Below are 23,913 nucleotides of genomic sequence, written 5' to 3'. Positions count from 1 at the left end.
GGAGGACCCCCACCATGGAGGAGTGTATCTGGATGTTCCCGAAACACTATTATCCCAGACTGATGAAACTACTTAGATGCGTGGTGAGATGTTTTCCTGCCATGACTAAACTTCAGTGAGCTTGTGGCTATACTTAAATTTAGATCATTACACAGCCTGAAAAGTCAATTCAAGCAGATCTGTTTTTAGTGTCTAATCAAGTAGGACAAAATATTTTCACCTTTCCTTGTAAAAATCCTTCCTTGTTGTATAAAATACTGTGTAATGTTTGAGTCCCTGATAAACTTAGTACCTACTAAATGGTGTATCAGTCAAAATGGTGCTATTGAACATAACACAGCACCCAATATTTTCTACTAATAATAGGTTATACTAATTCTACTCTTGAAACCAAAGTCTTGTTGTACCTGTGTAACATACACCATGTCAGCCATGAGAGCAAAGCCTTCCAGTTTCAGTTGAGATATGAATGCCTGCAGCAGCACATTGATCTGGAATGACAAAAACTCTTGTAAGAGTGATGTGAGGAGACTGAACACAACAAGAGTACTTGTAGAAATTAGCCACATTTTTGTCTGTCAGATTATAATCTTGATTTGTTAACTCCACATGGGGAATATGTGCTACCTTAGCACTAGGCTCCTCAATGCTTTCCTTCACTGGAATAGGAACTCTTTCCAGCAGCTTCTGAAGCTCCAGCTTCTCCTCCTAAAAGGCAGGTCACATTTTATCACATTTGATTAAGCCCTGTTGTGGGATAAATTATGAATGTTCAGTCTCAACCATACCTCTCTAACAGTGATGTTCCTAAACTCTGAAGAGAGTGAAAAGACACGGAAAAGTTCAATCTCACTGAGGGTGGGCTTCAGTAGCTGGTTGTAGGTCTGGATTGAGTCATGGGTGATGTAGAAGTGACTGGCAATGCGTCCCAGATCTGTGACCTTCACAGAGAGAAGCCAAAACAAGCCAACAATAAAGTCAAGGTCATCTCAAAGGATTTAAAGCCAATAGTATAACAAGATAATCAATTCTAAACACAACAAATATAAACACAAACCTGGAAACTGCCACTCCTTTTGTCATATTTGATCAGACTGTTCTTGTCCAGGACATTGGCTGCAGTGTGAATAAGGTCCATCCTGCGCCTTTCCAGCAGGGGATCCAAACTGCGGTCGTCGTGAGACACACCATACAGCGTGGGGTTGCGGAGCATGCGCACATACAAGTAGGTGTAGCCAAGCCAGTTCACTGCATCCTGAAGGAAGGATAAAAGAAAAAAAACATCAGTAAGTGATGAGAATTTTTTAAAGGAAGACAATATTTTATTCTTCTTGACATTTTGTTGATGATTCCAGCTGCTAACCTTTATATTCTGCACATTGCCCAATACGATCTCAGCATTAAGCATGTCAGCCAGCTTCCCCACCATCTGGCTCTCTATGGGCAGCTGCTGGTTGAGCAGAGACAGGTAGTACTGCAGCTCCCCATGCGATGTGATGAGGATTCCCTCCCCTTTAGTGTCATACTGAGGACGACCGGCTCGACCAAGCATCTGGAAGATCATCATTTATGTTGTTATCACAACATTCACAGTTGCTAGAGCTGAAGGCAAGATAGATAAGACTTTAAGACTTTTTACAATTACCAAAAATGATGGTTCAAGGCTAAACTATGATCAGCTACACGACGAGTTACAAGGGGCTTTCACTAAATTTTTATATATATATACATACACACACACATATACATATACACACACACACGATATTCATGCTGCGTTTACACATAACGACGACAAGTCACGAATGCCACAAAGTACACATTATTGGCCGCTGATCACGAATGTGATGATTCGGGGCAGAGGCGTCAGGTGTCCTCAGGAACTGCTGCAACCTGTTACCACACGTTACGATTAATGGCACACGTTGCCGGAGAATTATCAGGAACCATTACGCACGGTCAAGAATAGTGTTCCGCGTTGTTACGTGCTATCGCGTGCTATCGCGTGCTATTGCGCGTAACAGCGCATCGTTAAGTTCTGTCACATTGTGAACGAGGTGAATTGTCTCCACACACACACCCATATTCATCCAACTGAATTCAGATCGCTCCAGTTTTTCCAGAAGAACTTTGTGACTGCATGCGTAGTTGGGCTCTGTGCCATGGAGTGGCGCAGAGAGGAGGAGGTGGACAGCGCCAGATGTGTGGCTTCATGCAGCTCGTCTCGTGCATTTTCCCAAACATCAGGCGCATGCAGCAGGTGGAACACCTGCAGGAGCGCGTTGAAGAGCACTGAAATTTGACTTTTAGCCGATTTGGTGTCAGCAATCAAACTGAATGCAGTACAGCAGGGTTTAATTGTGCGCGTCTCCTCTCGCTCCTCTGGCTCAGACTCGTTCTCCCGCTCATCGGTTACAACAGCAGGTGGAACTCCTGCAGGAGCGTCCTGAGGAGCTTCAGCAGGAAACGTGGAACGACATTTGGAGCCAAGTTTAATTGTGCGCACGTGACAGAAAGCTGATTCGTCGTGGCGCACAGTGAAATGTGACGCCGCGTTACAAGTCGTGTCAAAACTTGACAGTTTCCGTGTCACTTTGTAATAACGCGTGACAGTTTGGGCTCCAAGAACCATCACAGGAACCACTACGAACATTGTCACGTTCTATTAAGGATCAATACTCATCAAGACGGATCAGTATGCTCAGTTGCGACCTCCACGACGTGAGACGAAATGAGGATGGTGTGTGACATTCGTGGAAGATTTTTTGACAGGCAAAAACATGCTCCACGAATATCAAGAATATCACGCACCAACACGCACTATTAAGAAACCTATTCAGATGCGTTAAGTCACATTAAGAATGTCAGGAATGTGTCACGAATGACAGAAAAATGACATTTGTAACGCGTCTTGGTTATGTGTAAACGCACCTTAAGACATTTTATCACCAATTAAGGCCTTATTTTTAGATTAGTTAATTGAATGCCTTTTAAGGCTTTTTACCCACAGGAACCCTGATATCACTGGAAGCACAAACAGCAGACTACACCTTCAGACAGTACAGACTGACCTGTAAAACATCCAGGGCTCCAAGTTCAGTCCACCTGCCTTTTTCGGGGCTGTACACCTGGGTACCTTTGATGATGACAGTGTGTGCTGGTAAATTGACACCCCAAGCCAGAGTTGCCGTGGACACCAGAACCTGGATGTGACGATCAGCGAACAAATCCTCCACTAGTGTACGGTCCACTCTGGTCATACCAGCATGGTGGATAGCAAATCCATAAGGCAGCAGGTCCTTCAGCTCCAGATTCTGAATAAGAGAGCTCAGACATGAACTTATCCACATTCTGTACAAGGTACAAAGACTATTTTGATTTGCTCCTCTGTGCTAGTTCGTATCACATTGATGACATTAGCCCACCTTGCACTGCTCTGCCTCAGTTCTCAAAACTTCAGTAGAAGCTGACCCTTCTCTCAGAAAAAGGCCCAGAGTGTCCTTCTCCAAACACATGTCCCTGATGGCTCTGGCAGTTTTTCCTGTCTCCTTCCGAGAGTGCACAAACACCAGCACCTATTGGACACAAACATCAAGAAGTTCACCAAACCTGTTTACACAATTAAGCCATTTGTACAGTATAGAGTGGCAAAGACCCCATTAATAAGCAATCTCTAAAACCTCTGTGATCCATGGCTCTGTCTTTCTGGAATAATGACCTCCATCATACTGCAGGAGTGGATATGGAAAAGGAGCTTTGCATTGTGTGGAGCAGCTTTGCTGCATGTCAGGGGCTGAGAGATGTGTCTGGGCACTGAGAAAAACAGGTAAAAGTGGACCTGACACTGTTTCAAAAGCCCCGCTTCCACAGAGAGGTCTAGCTCGGTACCACACGCCATTTGTGTGTTTCCACATCCAGATTTAGGAATGGGTATCAAAATAACTGACCCGTACCGTACCACTTTTTCTGCACCCTTCGGCTAAGGTCCCAAAATAATGTAACGGTAACAAAAGGGAGGCGCTAACCCACCGCTGTGCATCAACTAGCTCGGCAGCTAAATTGAAAGCTGCAGTCCTCATGCGAAGAGTTCAGACTGTTTCAAATATTAAAACCATTCACACACTGAGTAAATAAAAAGTCTTAAGCTTACCTGTTGTGTCGTTTCACAGCCTGATGACTTAACATAAAGCATCCTTATACTTTAATTTCTGATCATGGCTGAACAAACGCAGTGTTTTTAAAGTCCCTCTGTGTTTGTCTGCTTCGGGTGCATTTCTCAGCCTGAACCAAACAGCGCCGACGCTTTGTCCCACAAAAAGAAAATGAACTTATCTTAAAAAGCTAAAAGAGTCGTAACGCCTCATTCAGTCACATCCATGTTTAGCACAGGCATCAGTCGACTCATCAGCATTCTGCACGCGATGAACACAAGACAAAAATTAAATCAAATTGAAAAATGTTAAATTACACTGTGTGGACTCCGTAGGGGGTGAGACCGCACCACAGTGTACGCACTCTTGATGATGCGTATGTTGATGTCCACATGCTCCACCTACCAAACAAAAGGGTACTGCTGGATGTGAAAATGCAAGCCAAGCCATACTGCACTGTACTGATCCGGACCGCTCGGTGGAAACGAGACTAAAGTTATCTTCTGCACAGTAAATTTGAAGCTTAGTCAGGACTTTCAGGAAGAAGCCATGCCAGGCTATTTTCATTTTTTACAGCCCTTATAAAATGCATGGGATACCGAGTTCTGCAGGAGGATTCCACCTGCTGTGAGGCTGTCGCTAGCCCCAACGTTCCAGCTACAGGTAAGTTGAATAGTTGGGTTAAATAATGATGCACGTGGGTGCAGACTGGTGGTTGACCGATAGCGTTTTAAGGGCTGATACTGATTATTGACAAGGTTTGGAGGCCGATACAGATATTTGCCTGGAGTAAAAAAATGTCAAAAGGGTGTCAAAATTTAGTATAACACACTCTTAACACAAAACTTTCTGTAGAATGTTTTGCAGCATATGTTTAAGTCAGAGAAGCTTTCAACATAACCTTCACACAAAAAGAGCAAGGAGCTACAAATAACTTTATGAACTTGAACAAATGAACAAATAAATAAATACAGCCGACGCAGCTCCAGTCTGCACTCTGCTACCTTCTTCTATGTCAGCTTGTGGGACAGCAGCCTTCAGCACGGACAGGCAGAACTTGTGACATCTAACGAATCAAGCAGTGCTGTGAGAGGGACTTTGGGGGGGTGGGGTGGGGGGGTGATGGTCTAGACTCTACTGATTAAGCGTTGGGCTTCAGACCAGAGGATCCTCATTTCAAAACCCAGGATTGCCCATGGGCAAGGTCCTTAATCCCCTATTGCTCCAGTGTGTAGTGAGCACCTTGAGTGGCATCACCTTGACACTGGTGTGTGTGTGTGTGAATGGATAAATGCGAGGCGCAGTAGTAAAGCAGTTTGAGGTTCTGATGCAGATGGAAAAACAATATATAAATGTAGTCCATTTACCAACTGTTACAAACCAGAAAGCAGCGATTCATATTTTAAGAGCGGCATGGCCTAACATTTTTTTTCCCTTTCAACATTCTTGAGTGTGATTACATTGCTTTTTTTTTCTTTTTTACAATATAACCCCTTTAATAATTGCCTTATTTGTACTAGGGCTGAACTTGGACTGATTTCACTGTAAAAGATAAAACCTGGATGAAAATGTTTCTGAATCACAGTTTTCCCCACTTTTGTTAATCCTCCCCGGTTCTTATTCTAATACTGTGCCTTACAAAGAACAAACTCAATATATTCCTCAATTTGGATGTATTGAAAGTCATGCTGAAAAACAGGCCCGGGTCCCCAGACATGCAGCCCACAGAGAGGCCCCATCTTATGAGAGACCCAGAACATGGCTGTTCAAGTGGTTTTTATAATGTAGACGGATGGTGGGTGGGTTTTATTCCCGCGACACCTAACCTTATTGGCTCGCATAGACAGAGGGGAAACCCCACCCCTTGTCTTCATCACAGTTGTTCAGTACCTGATGGAACATAACTCCATTGTTTGCTGGACTTTCTGATCAAATAAAGCCAGTTCAGACCAGTTGTCATGCATACTCAAACAGATAACTAAAACTCACAAAAAAAACAAAAACAACATTTAACCATAGCAAATACTTGCTATAGTAAAAAATAAACACATATCTAGCACTTTCCTGTTTCACTAAGGCCGTATGCTGAAGATGACTGTTTGCGACCGTTAAGTTGTTGCTTAACAAGCATGTAGTGCTAAAGTCCACTGTTTACACAAATGATGTGATCATTTGTGTGAACAGTAAAGTTTGTAAACAGTTGCAATAAAAACTGTTTACTTTTGTTTTCATGTTAAAATAAGTCAACCCCCTCTTCCTTTCCTCCCCCCCCCCCCCGCTTCATACAGTCTTTCCCATGTTATTCTCCATTGAGCAAACTTGGGGCTTTTTGGAAACACAAAGCCTTTTAACTGTAAAATAAACTGGTAATGTCTGAATACAACAGCAGCAGCAATGGACATAGCAGGAACTCTGGATTATTTAATGAAGGATTTTGATGGAGTTTTTTTTCCACTCAGATGGAGACACGATGCTTTCAGCTGTGCACAAAACTTTCTGAGCTGCCGTTACACAGCGTTGTGGATTCACAGAACACTAAAGTTGCTGACTGGCATTCTTGCTGATTATCAGCGCCGAAAACTGGCATTTTTGTGGATATCAGTATTGCCCATTCATACCTGCCGATATAACTATTTTTGCTTGCAGTGCAGTCCTTTATGAAACATGCAATAAACTAGATGGACACTAGGGCACCGCAGTCTCATTTGATGGCAGGCGCTAAAGGGGTAAAATATGATGTAATTTCTCTACTTTTTGTGGAAAAACCACAACATTTTCAATGGGTTTTTGGGCAAATTACATGCAAACAAAGTGAAAATGCAAAGAAAAAGTGACGATGCAGTGGGAAAGTGGACATGTTGTGCAGTTTGTTTATGACCTGGAGCACAAACATGTCAAGGCGGTTGTACAGGAGAGAGAACGGAGTTACTGCGGTTAGCTATGTAGGCTAAGAAATACAGACACAACGTCTCTAGTCTGTCTCATCCTCTGTTCTCCAGTGGGAACTGAGGGAAAAAACAAAAAAAAACAAAAACAAAAACTTTTCGCGACTGCTTTGGTGATTGCAGCCGAAAAGAAAACGGTACACCATTTTTCCGTGTAAACTTTTGCTGTGTATATATTGCACAACAGAGCGACGGTCCCCATAACTGGTCAAATCCCATGATATCACGCAGGGTTGAAATAAGACTGTGGTGCCCTATAGACAAAACATACAGTGTACAGCTGGATCTACATAACACTAGGGCTCACTGGAGTTCAAGGTATAATATGTGGCACCTGCAGTCACAACAGTTTACTTCATCAAAACGTAATGCATGACTTTCCTGTAGCACTTTAGCTGTTTATAACTCCATCAAAGTCAGGACTGAGGTGCCTTTACTCAAATTATGGCACACAAGATCACCACCAAGTCATGGTGGAGAAAAAAAGCTAATCACAAAAATTTTATCACTGCCCAAATACTTATGAAACTGCCTCTAAATTTCACACCACTTACACAAGAATATGCATTTAACACCTAAAATTAAATTTATATTGTCACACATTTTACTAACAAACAGATAATCAGTTTATTTAGCAAAACTAAATTGGCACAAAAGCTGTGCCTGCGTGGGTCACAAGTCATGGACACCACAAAGCCACAGGACATAGTCTGAGACACAGCAGCTCCAGCAGCCTTTACAGATGCACAGCTGGTGCACACAAATCAGACAGAACTCACCTGGTTCTTCCCAGCGTGCTCCATTATCTTTTCATAGACGATCTCATTCATGATCTGGAAACGCTTGATGGCCTTCTTTTCTGTGATGCCAACGTAAGTCTGCTCCAGTGGCACTGGACGGAAGCTATACAGGTGGAAAAGGTGAAATCAACAAGTAATAAATACAAACATTACTAGAACAGCTCACAAGTACAAATACAGCTAAAATGACCAAAAACACACTCAGAAAAACTGAACAGAACACAATAAAATTGCATCACTGCAGAATTGTACATGTATTTTAAATGACAGGGATTAAAGCAAAAAAACAACAAAAATTCTGACAATTTTTTTTCATGGTCAAATTATAAGATGTTCACCATCTACCTTTTTATAGAAACCCTTCTGCAATCGGCGTCCTACGATTTAAGGTAAAACAAGGTGGAGATGGCTAATAAAACAGCAAACTGTTCTCCTGCTGGACAAGATTATATTTCACTCACTAATCACTCTTTTCTAATACAGCATCATATAGGGCAGCGCAGTCTTGTTTGAGGGCGGGCACTAAAGGGGTAAAATATGATGTAATTTCTCTACTGCTGGGGTACAAACCACAGCATTTATAATGGGGTTTTTAGCAAATTACACACAAACAAAGCAAAAATGCAAAGTAACAATGTGCTGGGAAAGTTGACATTTGTTGCACCGTTAAGTTGCTGCTTTAACAAGCTCAAACGTGTCGAGGTGGTTTTGCAGGCGAGAGAACGGAGCTAGTCTGGTTAGCTGTTTAGGCTAACACTTACCGACAACGTCTCCTACCTGTGTATGCTGTGTATATATTAAATGGAGGTCCCCGTAAGTGGTCAAATCCCACAATATCAAGGAGGGTTCAAACGAGACTACGGTCTCGTATTACAGAATGACTTTAACTTACACATTTTAAATACTTCAGGATAAAAACATTTTACAACTTTTCTAGAGCTTGTACTTCATTCAATACCAATTAAAATCTCAGGCCTGTAGCCAGAATCTGAAATGGGGGTAGGGTTATTGTTCTTTCGTGAAAGTGGATCTTTGTTGGCAGGGGGTCTGGGGGCCGCCCAGAAAATGTGGGATTTTTGATGTCCAGGGATGCATTATGGGGGTTTTTGATGACTATTTTCTAACCCTGATCCCCCTCAATTTAGTTGTACTGCTTAATGTGGTTTACATTTGTATTTTTATGTTTTCTTTGCCTTTAACCAAAATTGGTATCACAACCTACATGTTTGTTTGGTAAGATTAAGAACCATATAACTAAATTTTTATGCATTCTTCTTCTCATAGTATTTTCAAGGTGTCTCTTAAAATTTGGTGCATAACCCCTGATGGTAAGATCAGTGATCAAATGGCACAGTATGTTGCTACCTGTTGTCAAAGTAGAAGAGACCCTTGGCAGGATCGACGCGGAGGCAGGTGGCCACGTCCTCATAATTGGGCAGCGTGGCACTGAGGCCGATCAGGCGGACGTCCTCCTGCGTCAGCTCCACATTGCGGATGGTCCTCGCCACCAGAGATTCCAAAACAGGCCCCCGGTCATCATGCAACAAGTGGATTTCATCCTGCAAAATGCATTTGTTATGAAATGATGGGTTTCTGTCATCATCTACTGTTTAAAAACAGTCCAACACGTGCACAACACTTACAACAATAATGAGCCGCACTAGCTGGGTGTACGTGCGCTCTCCACCTTTGCGTGTGATAATATCCCATTTTTCCGGGGTGCATACAATAATTTGAGTGGCGTTGATCTCCTCTTTACAGAGCTGGTGATCTCCTGTCAGCTCCGATACTGTGATGCCGTAACTTGACAAACGCTGGGGTAAAAAAAAAAAAAAAAAAATCACTACCCATCTCACGTCAGATCATTTCCATTTTATAACGAGCAGATTTGACATTAAACATTGCTCATCTGCCCACATGTACTTTTTGGGGGGATGGGGGGGTGCAGCTTAACTGGTTGTCATCATAATAAGAACAGAGCAAATTGTGTTTTCTTCAAAGGAGACTTCAACACACAAATAATAATAATAAAAGTGACCAGGATTTGTTACAAGCAGTCAGAAGATGACACATTCTAATGTCAACCTAATACTAGTTTCCCCTCTAAAGTGCATAAATGTTAACTGAAATCTTCTATTTTCAGGCCACGCACCATTCATATTTATAAGCTCTCTTTTGCATATTGGATAGTTTGCATAATAAAAATAAACTGAAGATTATAAACTATTCAGTACTTTAACATTTCCCATAATCCCCCCGGTGGCCGCCTGTGCTTCCCAGAATTCACCGCGGTGCCAGCAGAGTTCTGATGTCTCACAGCGCATGTAAACAATGGCTACAGAGGATGTGGACGGCATTGATCCAGTGAGTTCACGGGCGATTATGATAACACGTTCTCCCATGTTGAGAGGGTTATCTAGAGGAGGTGTAGCACCTGTGATGAACTTCTGCTGTGCCCTGATGTTGCCTTGTTGTCCATACTTCACGAGGTTTGTTTACATTGTGCCCTAAACTGGAACTCTGCTGAAACTGACCTCTCCCGTGAGTCATGGACTACAAAATGGTGTGAGATTCACAACTGCGAAACAGTAAATTCTCAAGGTCAGGCAGTGCCCAAGCGCCCCCTGGTGGCCTTTTTTTTTGGTCATGAACTCAGTATAAATAAATGTAATTTGGTCACTTTTCAAAGGTCAATAAAGTCAGTTTAATGTACAGTGATTCATTTCAGGTCAGCCTGGTGCATAAATCACATTTCATTCCAGGCAATGATAGATGTTAGCCAGCTGATAGAGGCAAGCTAGTGACAAAACCAAACCAGCTGATCTCAACAGAACAGCACCCTGCTCAGGGTGGTGCTCTTGTTGGAGCGACATCTGTTATTTTGGCACTGTGGGATAGCTCGCCCCTGACCCAGCGTTGAATTTGCTGACATGAGAAGATGCTGCTGGATGAGTTGAGTATTGACTTACGATCATTTAGGTGTAAAAATACATGAGATACAAAAGTTCTTGTGTAAAATATACTCCTTGTTTTTCTTCCCCATGGAAAAGCACAGTCAATGCAAATACAGGATTGCTGGGAACTACTTTTGCACAGGAATTCATCAAGCACGTCGGCCGCAGGTGCGTACTAACACAGAATAAACTAAAACTGTATAGTTGTTTGGCCAAAACGAGAGCATCCACATTTAGCTTGCCATAAGCTAAGCTAGTAGTGCATGTGAGAGTATAACTGAACAGCATACAGCCCAAGCGCATTTTCACCAAATGGCCAGTCGTGGAAGTACAAAAACTCGCCTTCAGATTCATCACTTCACTGGAAGTGACATGAACGTGAGCGCACCAAGTCAAAGTTTCTCCATGTATTATAAACGAGGCAGCCCTCCAGGCCAGAGTTTAGCACCCCTCCACCCAAACCCCTTCTGCCAAAAAAAAAGACAGACAAAATAATGAAAAACAAGGCAATTATTCATTAATTTTGAAATAGATAATTGTTTTGGTTCATACGCAGCACTCTGATCAGACCTCCAGCACTGAGGTTGTTCAAATGACAGCCCCACCCCGTACTGCTCCACATTAATCAGAAGTTCTGTAATCACGTTTCTTTCAGAAGTAACTCGCTTTTAACCCAATTTTTAGATGAAGACATAACACTGAGGAAACCCTAATTATAATATGCGTCATTTGTATAGATGTTTTTTGCTGCCCGGCGTTATGTCAAACTGTGTAAAATAGATACATCAAGTTTTTCTTCGGGTTTTAACTTTGAAGGAGCAGATCTGTACATGAAAACAATCTTGACTGAGATAATTATTAAAGATGCCATTCTGTGCAAATCAAGTTTTTGATCTATCCTTTGTAATTTTCATGTGATTGAGATTTAATGTTCAACATCTCCAAAAACCCACAATTCTATGAGGGCCCCTTCACACACAGTGCGAAGTTTGGATGGCGTTTGGACGAAAACGGCGAAACAGTTTAAAGTTAGCGCACCATGAAACATCGCACCGATGGGCAGGCATGCATGAACCCGGTGCAAGAGTTCGTGCACACGCCGGTGTCTTTCGAGCAGAAACACAGTGCCAGGTGCAGCACATCGCTCCGCTTATGTGGAGGAAATTTAAAAAAAATAAATAAAACCAGCCGGTACCTGTGGGACCACATAGCGCCGCTTATATGGAAGGGGAGGGAAAACAACAACAACAAAACAAAACATACGACCCACTGGACGCGAACCCGTGCCATCCAAAAGCTTTGATTCCCAGTCACAGACTTTACCACTGAGCTACGGAGCTGTTATTTAAAAGCTGCAGGAATCTGCCTCATATCAGGAAGGACATGGAAGTATTACAAAAAAAAAAAAAAAAATTAAATCAAACACCATATAAAAACTCAGCATTTATCAAGCGAGCGATACTAATATGATCCGGTCTGTTCCTCTGTAGATGACCCATGGTCAAAGACATACAGTCATGAAATGACATCAATGAGAAGCAGTTCACTTGTCTCATTCATGATCAAATCTGCTGGCGTGTCTCCTACCAGCCGCACACGCGTCTTGTAGATGATGTGTTGCAGGACACCACGTCACGTGGAACAGAGCTCACGTGAGTGATGTGACAGTTAGGTCGCCTGCTGCGTGTTCTGATCTGACGGTCCGTTTCAACCTGGGAGCAGCCTGTCCATGTGCACGCCGTGCGCACTCACTGCAGCACGTCGCCTCAGTGGTATATGTTTTTATTTATGTCCACTTGATAACAGCAAACAGACACGCGCATCACAGTGGGGAGTTGTTTGTTCATGTCTGTCCAAACACAGAACATGGTGTCCAGCTGGAATGTCCAGCTCCACAGATTTCCACAGCCGCTTCAGTGGGAGGACACCTCCTGTCATCTCAGCGCACACACCGAAGCCACACTTGTGTGGGACTTAGACAAATTTCTCTGCGAGTACGAAAGTGATCGTCTGCACTCTGTTATCATGTCAAGAGTGCGACTGGCCACACATTTTCTAAGTGCCATGCGAGCGGTGTTAGATGTTCGTGCGTGTCACCTGGAATTTGGCTGGCACCTGCCACGAGAGGTTGCGATGTGTTTGCACAGTGCACACTGTCTTTCAGGCGCTTGTGTGCACAAATAGTTGTAGCAAAAGGTGTATGAGGCGTTGGAGGCAGGGACAACATTAGACGGTTTGCACACAATTCCTGCGTCATGCGCACTAAGTGTGCACTTCGTCCAAACTTCACACTATGTGTGAGGGGGCCCCGAGTGTTGTCAGATATTGTTGTGCCATGAACATCATTTCGGCCCAACAGTTTGTTCAAGAGCTCAGTAACACCCCCAAATGCTTTCATTTTACTTCGGATTATCAAAAGACCACCCCACTAGACACACACGGACAGTCAATAGCCCATTCTATTCTAAAACAACAACAAAACAAATCACAGCAACGACACTTTAAATGAGGCACTAAAATAGGTTAAATGCACTTTTTATTGCAGCAATCAATTGTTGTCTCTGTGTTTGTGATGTACCCCCCCCCCCCACCGAAAGTTCATAGGTGTCACAGTTAAGTGCTTTTGCGTTTATGAGCAAATTACGTTCCATGCACCTCGTGATTTGAGTTTTCAGTGAATACCAGAGAGTCTGAAAAAAATTCTTGGGGAAACCCTGCTGTATGTTGTGGAACTCTGAAGGGCACAGAGAACACTCACCTTGCTGAAGCTGCCCACCATCTCCTGTACGAGAGAGCGCATGGGTGCAATGTAGATGATTTTGAAGTCGTCCACATTAATGGTTCCATCCAGGTTTATGTGCTTTCCAATTTCCCTCAGCATTGCCATCAGGGCAACATTAGTCTTACCAGCTCCCTGCATGTACAGATAGGAATGATAAATATTGGTGAAAATAACAGGGTGAAAAACAAATCTGACATTTTTCGTTTCAACTAAATTTTTCTTACCGTAGGCGCGCACACCAGCAGGTTCTCATCTGTATCCATGGTTGTTTTAAACAGTTTGCTCTGTATGCGGTTTAAGGTTTTGAATCCCTCAAAACCCGCCTGGGCATACTTGGGCAGCTTGTCAATAGATACAAGCACCTGATGACACACGCATGCCTATCAACTGTCTGTTTATCAAATGAAAACCTCTAGTCTCAGTGCTGCATTCCTTCTTCACTGCAAACCTTTAATAATGAAACATAACACCAACAAACCTCATCTTCACCAAAGGGTTTGGGTTTAAGAGCAGGCACATGGACTTCTTCATAGCCTTTGCGCTGCTTACGGAAAGAACCATCAGGCAGCTGGCACCGCTTGTTAGCCATGAAATGGCTTCCCTGGGTGAAAGCCAGATCTTCAAGGTCAAGCAACTGTCGGGGAGCCATTGACTGTAAGACGAAAAGGACAGATAATCAAGGACAGCAATTCAGCTCCAATTCTGGCATTGGGACTATCTGAGTAAGAAAATATAGCTGCCTCAGATTAGGCATTAATGCAAAGCACCACTGCTAGCATAGTCTACAAGGAATATATTAACATTTTCAACTGACCTCTCCATGGTCAATGTCCATTGATTCCAAGTCGTTGTCCACACGAGACTTCCTCACTCTCTCTCTGCGCGAACGCTCCTCCTGAGGACACAAAGAATAAACATGTGACAAATCACTTTAATGAGCAGTGATCATTTTAATGTCTGCATAATTCCACAGACAAATCTTACTCGAATTATATCCTCCTTCTCAGTCTCCTGCAGCTGGTAAAGAATCTTTGAAAGTTCCTGATCAGACTCCATCTTTCCTATGATGCGTTCTTTTTCTGCCTCACTCTGGGCGCTCGCCAGCATGGTGCAATATTGAACTGTGTGACAGATGTGATTAAAAAAAATTATAGAATTAACTTTAAACAGAAGACAATTATCTGAATTTGTGTTCTTCCTAAAACACCGACTTACTCATGCGCCGATGCTGCCGAAGAATTTTAATGAAGTCAAAGGTGTTGAACCCCAACAATAACACCAGCTGGTTCTCACATTCCCTGTCATCGCTCGCAGTCTATGGGATACACATACAAGCATTCATCTCATCTGAAGAATACATGTTAATCTCCACCAAGCACAAAGTACAAAATAGACAGGATGACCGCACCTTGAGGATTTCTAAGACCTCGTCTGCCTTCTTCTGGGAGACAATTGCATCGTCATAGAAACGGCTGAGCTGACGTTGGAGCCAAAAGGCATCAATATCTCGAGGATGGAGGTCCTTTTTCTTCACAGTCATTACGTCACCCGTGGCCCCAAGCTAAACAGACAGTAATTCATTACATTTTTTGGCGTAATGCAAGGCAATAAAAAAGGTCTGTAAATGTGGCAGATAATTTAAGGTTTATTCAAATCCTGCACTTACATTGGCAGAAAGAGTGGAGCCCACGTCTGCCTCAACTCCTTCGCTCTCTTCATCTGAGTGTTCCTCTCGTACCTCCCCAAACTGATCTTCATCCCCCTCCTTCCCCACAATCAAAAGAAAAGCAGTGTCACAGTCACATAAGGTGGTTTTATGGCAGTCACGCGTGGAAAGTGTTTGAACAGTTCAAAAACGGACCGCTTCAATTCAGAGGAGACAAAACTCAGTAATACCACGAACCCCCAAAACTATAATGCAATGCAGTTATTATGCTACCAAACTACACTATGTACAAATATACTTACAGTTGAGTATTTAAGTGTTTGGATAGTGACAATTTTTGTAATTTGCCTATATTCACCACAACAATGGAGCTGAAATGAAACAATCAGGATACAACTGATGAGTAGACTTTGACCATGACATGTCTACTAGCTCCATAGTGTTCTGGGCCATCATCTACTTCAGTTGTCTTCCATTGTCTTTCAGGCCTTTTGGTGTTGCTTAGCTTATCAGTGCATTCCTTTTTATTTTAAGAACTCACCAAATTGTTGATATGCCCAGCACTATTGTTTCTGCTGATAGACTGACAGCTTCTTCACTTGCATCAACACTTCTTTCAACCTCATATTGTAAGTTACAATGAAGAGTGAGTAAATGAGAATTCGACACTTGGAATCAGCTCCAGACTTTTTAACCTGCTCAATTTGAAACAGAGTAATGAGCGAACCGGAGACACCTACTCATGAAACAGACATTTTGGCCATGCGGCACGTTTCTCTGAGCATGATCCAGCATGCAAGTGCCCCACTGTTGAGGACCCCTACCACTGGAGAAGACCAAGGGGTAGGTAGCCCACATTTCAGCTGGCTGTGGCAGAAATATGGCTGTCGTCAGTATGTGCTGATGAACTGGTTGTCTGCCTGAGTGGCTGCCATCCAGGAACTAAGGTGGTTGTGTTGTGTGGGGGATGCAGCAAAAAAAAAAAAAAAAAAAAAAAAAAAAAAAACAGGATCAGTGCATGCTGTCAAACCTTATCTGACCACTCTGATAATGAAGGGACAAAGTATAAATATATGAGGTCTGTTAGAAAAGTATCGGATCTTTTTATTTTTTTGCAAAAACCTGATGGATTTCAATCACGTGCTTGCATGAGCCAACCTTGAACCTTCGTGCGCATGAGTGAACTTTTTCACGCCTGTCGATTGCGCCATTTGCTGGTTAAGCAGCCTTTGTGTGAGGATTGTGCAGTGCGCTCGGCGGATTTTCATTTCAAGGAAAAAGACGGACCGACTGGAGCAGCGCCGCATCAAATTTTGCCAGAAACTGGGCGACAGCCAGGTGGAAACCATTCGGATGATTCAGACGGCTTTCGGTGACTTTTCAGTCGTGTGACTATCCGAGAAATTGTGGAAGGTGGGCATGTCACAGCATTTCCTGTGAGACTTCAACACGAAGGTGCTTTTGCTCCGCTGTCAGCACTCTTTTCATGGCCAAATCTTCTGTCACAGTGGAATGTGCCGAAAAAGTGCTGATGTCCACCTCTTCCGCAATTTTCGGATAGTCACATGATGGTCCCGCATCACCACAGCGTTCACTTTGGAAATGATCTGGTCATTTCAGCATGTTGATGGCCGACCGGAGAGCGGCTCGCTCTCCACCGTTGTGCGGACATCTTTAAACCGTTTGTACCGCTCCTTAATCTGTGTGATGCCCACAGCATTGTCACCAAAAGCCGTCTGAATCATCCGAATGGTTTCCACCTGGCTGTCGCCCAGTTTCTGGCAAAATTTGATGCGGCGCTGCTCCAGTTGTTCCGTCTTTTTCCTTGAAATGAAAATCCGCCGAGCACACAACACATGTCCCACAGAAAGGCTGCTACCAGGAAATGACGCAATCGACAGGCGTAAAAAGTTCACGCATGCGCACGAAGGTTCAAGGTTGGCTCATGCAAGCACACGTGATTCAAATCCATCAGGTTTTTGCAAAAAATAAAAAGGTCCGATACTTTTCTAAGAGACCTCGTAACACAATGCTAAAATACCCTCAGCTGTATGAACATGTAATCAAACAAAGAGTGCGTAGAAAAAATGTGACCTTTTCACCCCTTAGAATCGGTCATGGTTAGCCATCTTTGAACTTGTCCAAGCTCTGTGTCCCAAGAATGTTCTCTGTGAATTTGAAGACCCTAGCAATAAGGCCAGTCTTATGCTGAGTGCAGACAGGCAGGCAGGCAGACAGACGCATGCAAAGTCTTCCTAATACCCATATTTTGGCCTTAGGTAAAAATTGCTGTAATTCCTATATCTTTAATGCAATTTTTTTGTTAACCCCTTCAATTAAAGCTGAACATCTTGTTGTGGTGTACAGCGGCAAAATTACAAAAATTGTCCCACATGTGGTCCAACTAATTAAGTACCCCACAGTAATCATTAATGTATGTATTGTAACATTAACACAACTGCTTTGTGCTAAAAATCGAATTGCTCAGTTTAATCATGCTGCTCTGTACAAATGACCAACAAATTTTCTTGAACAATGAACTTCTGGTTCTAATTCTGAAGCTAAATCTCTCACCTCTTCATCAGATTCAAACTGAACATTCACACCGTACGTTTCATCGATATTGTCATCTGTGGAGGGGAGGAGGGGGAAAAAAAAAATCAAAACATCTTGGCAGAAAACAAGGAGGCTGCTAAATTCAAACAAGTGTTTTGAAAATATCTAACAAAAACTACATTTTTGAATTCTGAAAATCATAATCGCAGTAAAGACTGATATACATACCCATATTCTGTAAATCTTTATCCCCGCCATAGTCAGTGATTTTCTTTCCCAGATTGACCAGGACATGGTAGCGCGTGTCTTCACTGGGTCCAAGAAGCTGCTCTACTTCTCGTCGCCGTTCCTTATCTCTTATTTTATCATTTTTCAGCACTGCCAAAACTTCATCAGCTGCTCCACACAGAATATCACGTGGCTGCACAAAGAAATTGAAAAGAAGAATTCATATGCGCTCCAGAAAGCACAAGCTGGCTTTCTGGGGGTGAACAAACAACACAGTTTAAGAGTTCTCTGACCTGATCTCCCAAAGCTGCATGAATGAAGCTGAGCAGCACTTCATAGGTTTCTCTGGTTTCTTTGGTTTTTGGTTTGTACACGATGCCCACCATATCATCAATGCCTTCAGACAGAAGTGTAAAACCTTTCATTTTGTTGATATCGTGTCTGTCCTCATCTCGCTTTCTTCTCCTGGACAGACAAAAACACAAAAGAGAAAAAATAAATAAATAATGACCAGCAGCCACTAGATTTAAAGTAACTGCTGGATATGAGAAATCCTTCTGTCTCATGTCCTCAATTTTTTGTCACAGTGAAAATGATATCAAATGCTAATAAAATATAAATGTAATAAAGCTTCAATAATTGAACAATAAAAACGCTTCTTGCTCAGGTTCAACACAGGAGAGCCGTTATTGGGCAGCACAGTCTCGTTTGAGGGCAGACACCAGAGGATTAAAATACGATGTAACTTCTGTATTTCCAGGGACAGAAACACAGCCCTATCTTTGAGATTTTGGGCAAATTACATGCAAACAAAGTGAAAATGCAAAACAACAACAAAAAAAAAAAAAGATGCAGTGGAAAGTAGACATGTGTTGCGGTTTGTTTCATTAGGGTTTGTTTGTCCATCATTAGGTCTTATATAACACCTAAATAGACGCTTGTCATTTGATTGGTGGTTTATATGTTACATGATATGGATTATTTGTACCATTTGCCATTGTGTTCTATTTAGCGTGTAATTTTGGTTCTATACGTTTTGTGCTACTGCACGCCGTGACCACAGCAGGCACGCACTAGCAATAACACAGCTTACCTTAAAAACATACATGCCGGGGTTTGTTTTTGCATGGCATCAGGTACAGACTACATCGTCATGGTTATTTTTAAACTATCTCACTCTTTTTCCAAGTTGACTGAGAACAATTTTGGATTGGACTGGACTATTTAAAGTTCGTGTTGGACTGTTTGGAACCTCTTGACGTCAAAGGACCAGTGACACATACCAAAATCACTTTCCTCTTGTTTATAAATTAATAAAATATCAAATGAGAAGGATGTATTTTAGGTGTTATACAAAACAAATAATGAATGTTTTTTCATACGTGCACCTCGTTGAACAGAGCATTTCATCTTTCACCTCATGAAATATTCTTACCATTGCACTCACAGATTAGGCCACAGATTAATTTACCATGTGAACATGAACCTAAACTATTTGGTTTTGGCTCAGCTGAATGTTAAGCAATCATCAACCTAAAAGCCTTGAATTAATTCCGCAGATAATGTTGTCAATGTCACTTGGGAGCACTCACTTGTCCCGTCGTTCTTCAAGCTTCTGGGGTTTGGTCCTCTGAGCTTTGTCTCCCATTTTGGTCCCTTCCAACTTCCCCACCAGGGACAGCACCTCTCCTGTGGGTTCATCTCTTCGTGTGCGGTCGATCAAAGAGCGATCAGCTTGCAGCACCAAGTTTGAGTTCTGCAATACCAACAGACAGAATGTAATATGTCAGCAAATGTTCACAAAGCTGGTGCCATGAGAAAAACTGTCAACAACAACAAAAAGAATGCCTGTCACTCCACTCAATTCAATGGCTCCTTTCCCATTGCGTCTGTGCACGATTATCACAAATAATTCCTTAGTATGTGCTTACATATAGTGTGACACAGACAATTAACTGAAATAGAATCAATTAACCAGGTATGTATGTATGAATCAGAATATGACAGTCTTTATTGTCTTTAACATTCCACTTGCAAGGGCTATCAACACCATAACAAAGTACTACAAATTCTACAAAACACATACTACATAAGTAATCACAACATAAAGATAAAATAGAATTAAAGTTAAAGAAAATGGCTATTAAGAACTCATTGGAAATCTAGGTATAGACATTACAAATATATCATAATTTCATCAAGGCCCCAATCTATGTTTTATAGAGATACTATTCACTGATGTACACATCAGGAAATCACATACATACAGAGCATTTCTGCACAAAATTCACTGCTGAATGTACGTATGTAATGAACAACAGCAAAATGTAAACACCCAGCAATGTCATTAATACTTTATGTGAGTGTGTGGCGACAGGTTGCCAAATATATGAGCCATCTTGCCCTCAGAATTTATTAGAAAATAAAAGTGTATGTTGACTGAGGTTTACAAATTTATTTGCAGTGGCAACTATGCCAGTGAAGACCAATTGTCCAGTAGTGTCACACTCTATAACAATGTGGTACTCATCCTCAATAGCCAATATAGCTTTCTTTTTGCAGGTGAGGTAACACCTGAGCTCACGTGACATGGATCTTACTGTGCCTTCCATATTCAATATGCTGCCTATGTGCACATATATTCTGAGGATGCACATCAAGGTTCTATCCCAAATCACATCAAGGTTCTATCTCAAATCTCACTACCATTTAAACAAATGGGCTTAATTGGCTGGTCAAATAATTTAATGGACAGCTATGGTCACATACAAATACCTACTTTGTTTCACAGCTATGTTTTGTTGACATTCTATAACTACTGCTTACATTCTGTGCAAATCTGTAATGGACTTGACTTGTAATAGTCCTGTCTACTGACACTGTCAATAACCTAGGTAGCATCCAGACCCATCCTACAATATCCTCATTTTAAGGACCCGGACACATGTGGGACCTAAAAATGAGGATACTGGTGGATGGGTCTAGATGCTGCCAAGGTTCGCCCCCCTGTGCAGCATCTGCACCTGATTTTTGAAAATTCTGTGTTACAACAGAGGTTATAATGTATTATAACCTCAAGTAAATATGAAGAATTGTGGACAATGTAAAGCCTGGTGAAGCACTCTCTTGATTTGAGAAAAATAAATAAAAAGGAAGTGACTATTCGTATGTAGCCGCATTAATAATTACAAAATCTATTTATAAATAGCGCAGCCTTCTTATGGTTAGGGTTCATTGCTATGGGTTGTGCTTAATGTAGTTTAGGAACCTAGGTATCAACAGCAAATACATGCACAAGTACGCAGACTCATGATCACCTATATTGACCAATGAGAGACACGCTACGTACCAGGTAGCGAGTGAAGTCACCCCACTGCAAACTCACCCCAGGTGACGTCACCCCAGTCCAGGTAAAGTCACCCCAGTCCACGCTTATTTCCTTAAATAAATTTGCGCTTATTTTCTTAAATAATTAAGAATGTTTGGTTTAAAGTTAGGGACCTGCCAGTGTGATGTATAGAACTGGGCAGTGCGCCCTGCTTCTCCCATCAATGGGCTTTATACCTCACAACTACAACCTCAATTACAATGAATTTGGGACGTTGTGTAAAATGTAAATAAAAACAGAATACAATGATTTGAAAATCCTCTTCAACCTATATTTAATTGAATACACCACAAAGACAAGATATTACAAAGACAAAACCTGGATGTGCCTTTCAGCATTGATTGTACCATCACAGATGCTGGCTTTTGAACTTTGCGCAATCCAAACTCAGACCACGGCACACTTTTCCACTTTGCGTCTGTCCATGTCAAATGAGCTCAGGCCCAGAGAAGGCGGTGGCATTTCTAGATGTTGATGTATGGCTTTCGCTTTGCATGGTAGAGTTTTAACTTGCAGTTGTAGATGTAGTGACGAACTGTGTTAACTAACAATGGTTTCTGAAGTGTTTCTGAGCCCACGCCGTAAGATCCTTTACACAATGATGTCCGTTTTTAATGCAGTGCCGCCTAAGGGATCAAAGGTCATGGGCATTCAATGTTGGTTTTCAGCCTTGCTGCTTACGTGTAGAAAGTTCTCCAGATTCTCTGAATCTTCTGATTACATTATGGACTGTAGATGATGGAATCCCTAAATTCCTTGCAATTGAATGTTGAGAAACATTGTTCTTAAACTGTTGGACTATTTTTTTCACACAGTTGTTCACAAAGAGGTGATCCTTGCCCCATCTTTGCTTGTGAACGGCTGAGCCTTTTGGTGATGCTCCTTTTATACACGATCATGACACTCACAATTAGTGCCCTCAGTTCCCAAACGCTTATTGAGTGTTGTTAGAAGGGAAGGTGATGTTTTTTGAAACGTGTTGCAGGCATCCATTTCAAAATGAGTAAATATTTGCACAAGAACAATAAAGTTTAGCAGTTTGAACATTAAATATCTTGTCATTGTGGTGTATTCACTTGAATATAGGTTGAAGAGGATTTGCAAATCATTGTATTCTGGTTTTACAGACATTTTACACAACGTCCCAACTTCACTGGAATTGGGGTTGTACATTTCCCTACCTTAAAACATCATCTCACTTACAAAACTTGAGTAAGAACCGTGTAGAAATAATTTATTACATGAACATATCAGTATTGAAATACTGTGTTACTTAAATGGGATGATTTCACCTGGACTGAGGTGACATGCTTATTTTCTTAATTAAGAATAACTAGCTTAAAGTTAGGGACCTGCAACTGCCCAAATAAAAATAACTCATATTAAATACATATATATCTAACAATTATGCCTAAAATGACATGACTTGAAAATGGAAGAAAAAGAGTTGGGAAAGGTACGTTGAATTAAAGCTAAATCCTGGCTAGGATTCTCAATGCGTCACACATTCATAAGCTTGCAAATTATCAGCCTGCGTACTTGCTGAAAGCAGGATTACAATAAGATGCGTATGTGTTTAGAGTGGTGATTTTGAGCTGAAACTCACCGCTTTGTATTCATACTGCAGGCTGCGAGCAGTAACATCCGCCATGGTGACGCTTTTCTACTTAGCTGGAAGCTAACAGCGAACTTTAACTCAAGCGTGGACTGAAAAAAGCCGCCGAGCTTCACTTTATCCGTTTACGTGGATGCGGAGACCATCAACAAGGTGATTCCAGTGCTGCATAGAATCATAAAAACGTGGCAGGAGAAAATACGTTTCCAAAACGTTCCACCAGCTGTTAGCATGTGGCGAACGCACATCAAGCGACCGCCGCGCTGTTTCCTTTCCGTGTCAGAGGTCACAACAGAATCGTCTTGCGCCCCCTAATGGTGACATTGATCATACTTTCTCTTTCACGCAGACATTATGCTAATAAAATATAAATTTAATCAAGTTTCAATAATTGAACAATAAAAACGCTCTGGCTTCCCCATTTTTGCTCAGGTTCAACACAAGAGCAGCGCAGCTCGTTTGAGGGCAGGCGCTAAAGGGTTAAAATATGATGTAAATTCTGTACTTCCAGGGACAGAAACACAGCCCTATCTCTGAGATTTTGGGCAAATTACATGCAAACAAAGTGAAAATGTAAAGAAAAAGTGATAGTGCGGTGGAAAGTGAATATGTGTTGTGGTTTGTTTATGAGCTGGAGGCGGTTGGGCAGGTGAGAGAATGTAGCTACTCTGGTTAGCTGTGTAGGCTAACACTTGCCGACAGGACCTTTCACATTTGCCTGGTCTTCCCTTCTCCACTGGGAACCAAAAAAAAAAAAACTTTTCGCAACTGCTTCTGTGATTGCAGCCGAAAACAAATCAGTACACAATTTTCCCGTGTGAAGTTATA

At 42.0% G+C, this 23,913-nt stretch overlaps 1 protein-coding gene across 1 annotated transcript in view; it reads right to left on the bottom strand.

The window, feature by feature from the left end:
* Positions 1–23,350, bottom strand: part of snrnp200 (small nuclear ribonucleoprotein 200 (U5)) — a 55,803-nt gene extending 32,453 nt beyond the window's left edge. The window contains exons 1-23 of the mRNA XM_034169804.1: positions 23,077–23,350; positions 19,675–19,838; positions 18,376–18,547; positions 18,083–18,275; positions 17,873–17,928; positions 15,299–15,397; positions 15,041–15,193; positions 14,848–14,947; positions 14,617–14,753; positions 14,447–14,527; positions 14,111–14,284; positions 13,857–13,994; positions 13,609–13,764; positions 9,540–9,710; positions 9,262–9,455; positions 7,876–7,999; positions 3,426–3,575; positions 3,072–3,314; positions 1,364–1,552; positions 1,058–1,255; positions 789–941; positions 628–708; positions 408–491 (exon numbers count right to left, since the gene is read on the bottom strand). Of these exons, the coding sequence (XP_034025695.1) occupies positions 408–491; positions 628–708; positions 789–941; positions 1,058–1,255; positions 1,364–1,552; positions 3,072–3,314; positions 3,426–3,575; positions 7,876–7,999; positions 9,262–9,455; positions 9,540–9,710; positions 13,609–13,764; positions 13,857–13,994; positions 14,111–14,284; positions 14,447–14,527; positions 14,617–14,753; positions 14,848–14,947; positions 15,041–15,193; positions 15,299–15,397; positions 17,873–17,928; positions 18,083–18,275; positions 18,376–18,547; positions 19,675–19,838; positions 23,077–23,121 (3,255 nt within the window). The 5' untranslated portion in view covers positions 23,122–23,350. The remainder of the gene's footprint in view (positions 1–407; positions 492–627; positions 709–788; positions 942–1,057; positions 1,256–1,363; positions 1,553–3,071; positions 3,315–3,425; positions 3,576–7,875; positions 8,000–9,261; positions 9,456–9,539; positions 9,711–13,608; positions 13,765–13,856; positions 13,995–14,110; positions 14,285–14,446; positions 14,528–14,616; positions 14,754–14,847; positions 14,948–15,040; positions 15,194–15,298; positions 15,398–17,872; positions 17,929–18,082; positions 18,276–18,375; positions 18,548–19,674; positions 19,839–23,076) is intronic.
* Positions 23,351–23,913: the final 563 nt, after the last annotated feature.

This window comes from Thalassophryne amazonica, chromosome 5, assembly GCF_902500255.1.
Source record: "Thalassophryne amazonica chromosome 5, fThaAma1.1, whole genome shotgun sequence".
Classification (NCBI taxonomy): Eukaryota; Metazoa; Chordata; class Actinopteri; order Batrachoidiformes; family Batrachoididae; genus Thalassophryne; species Thalassophryne amazonica.
This window is presented reverse-complemented; position numbering and strand designations above follow the sequence as displayed.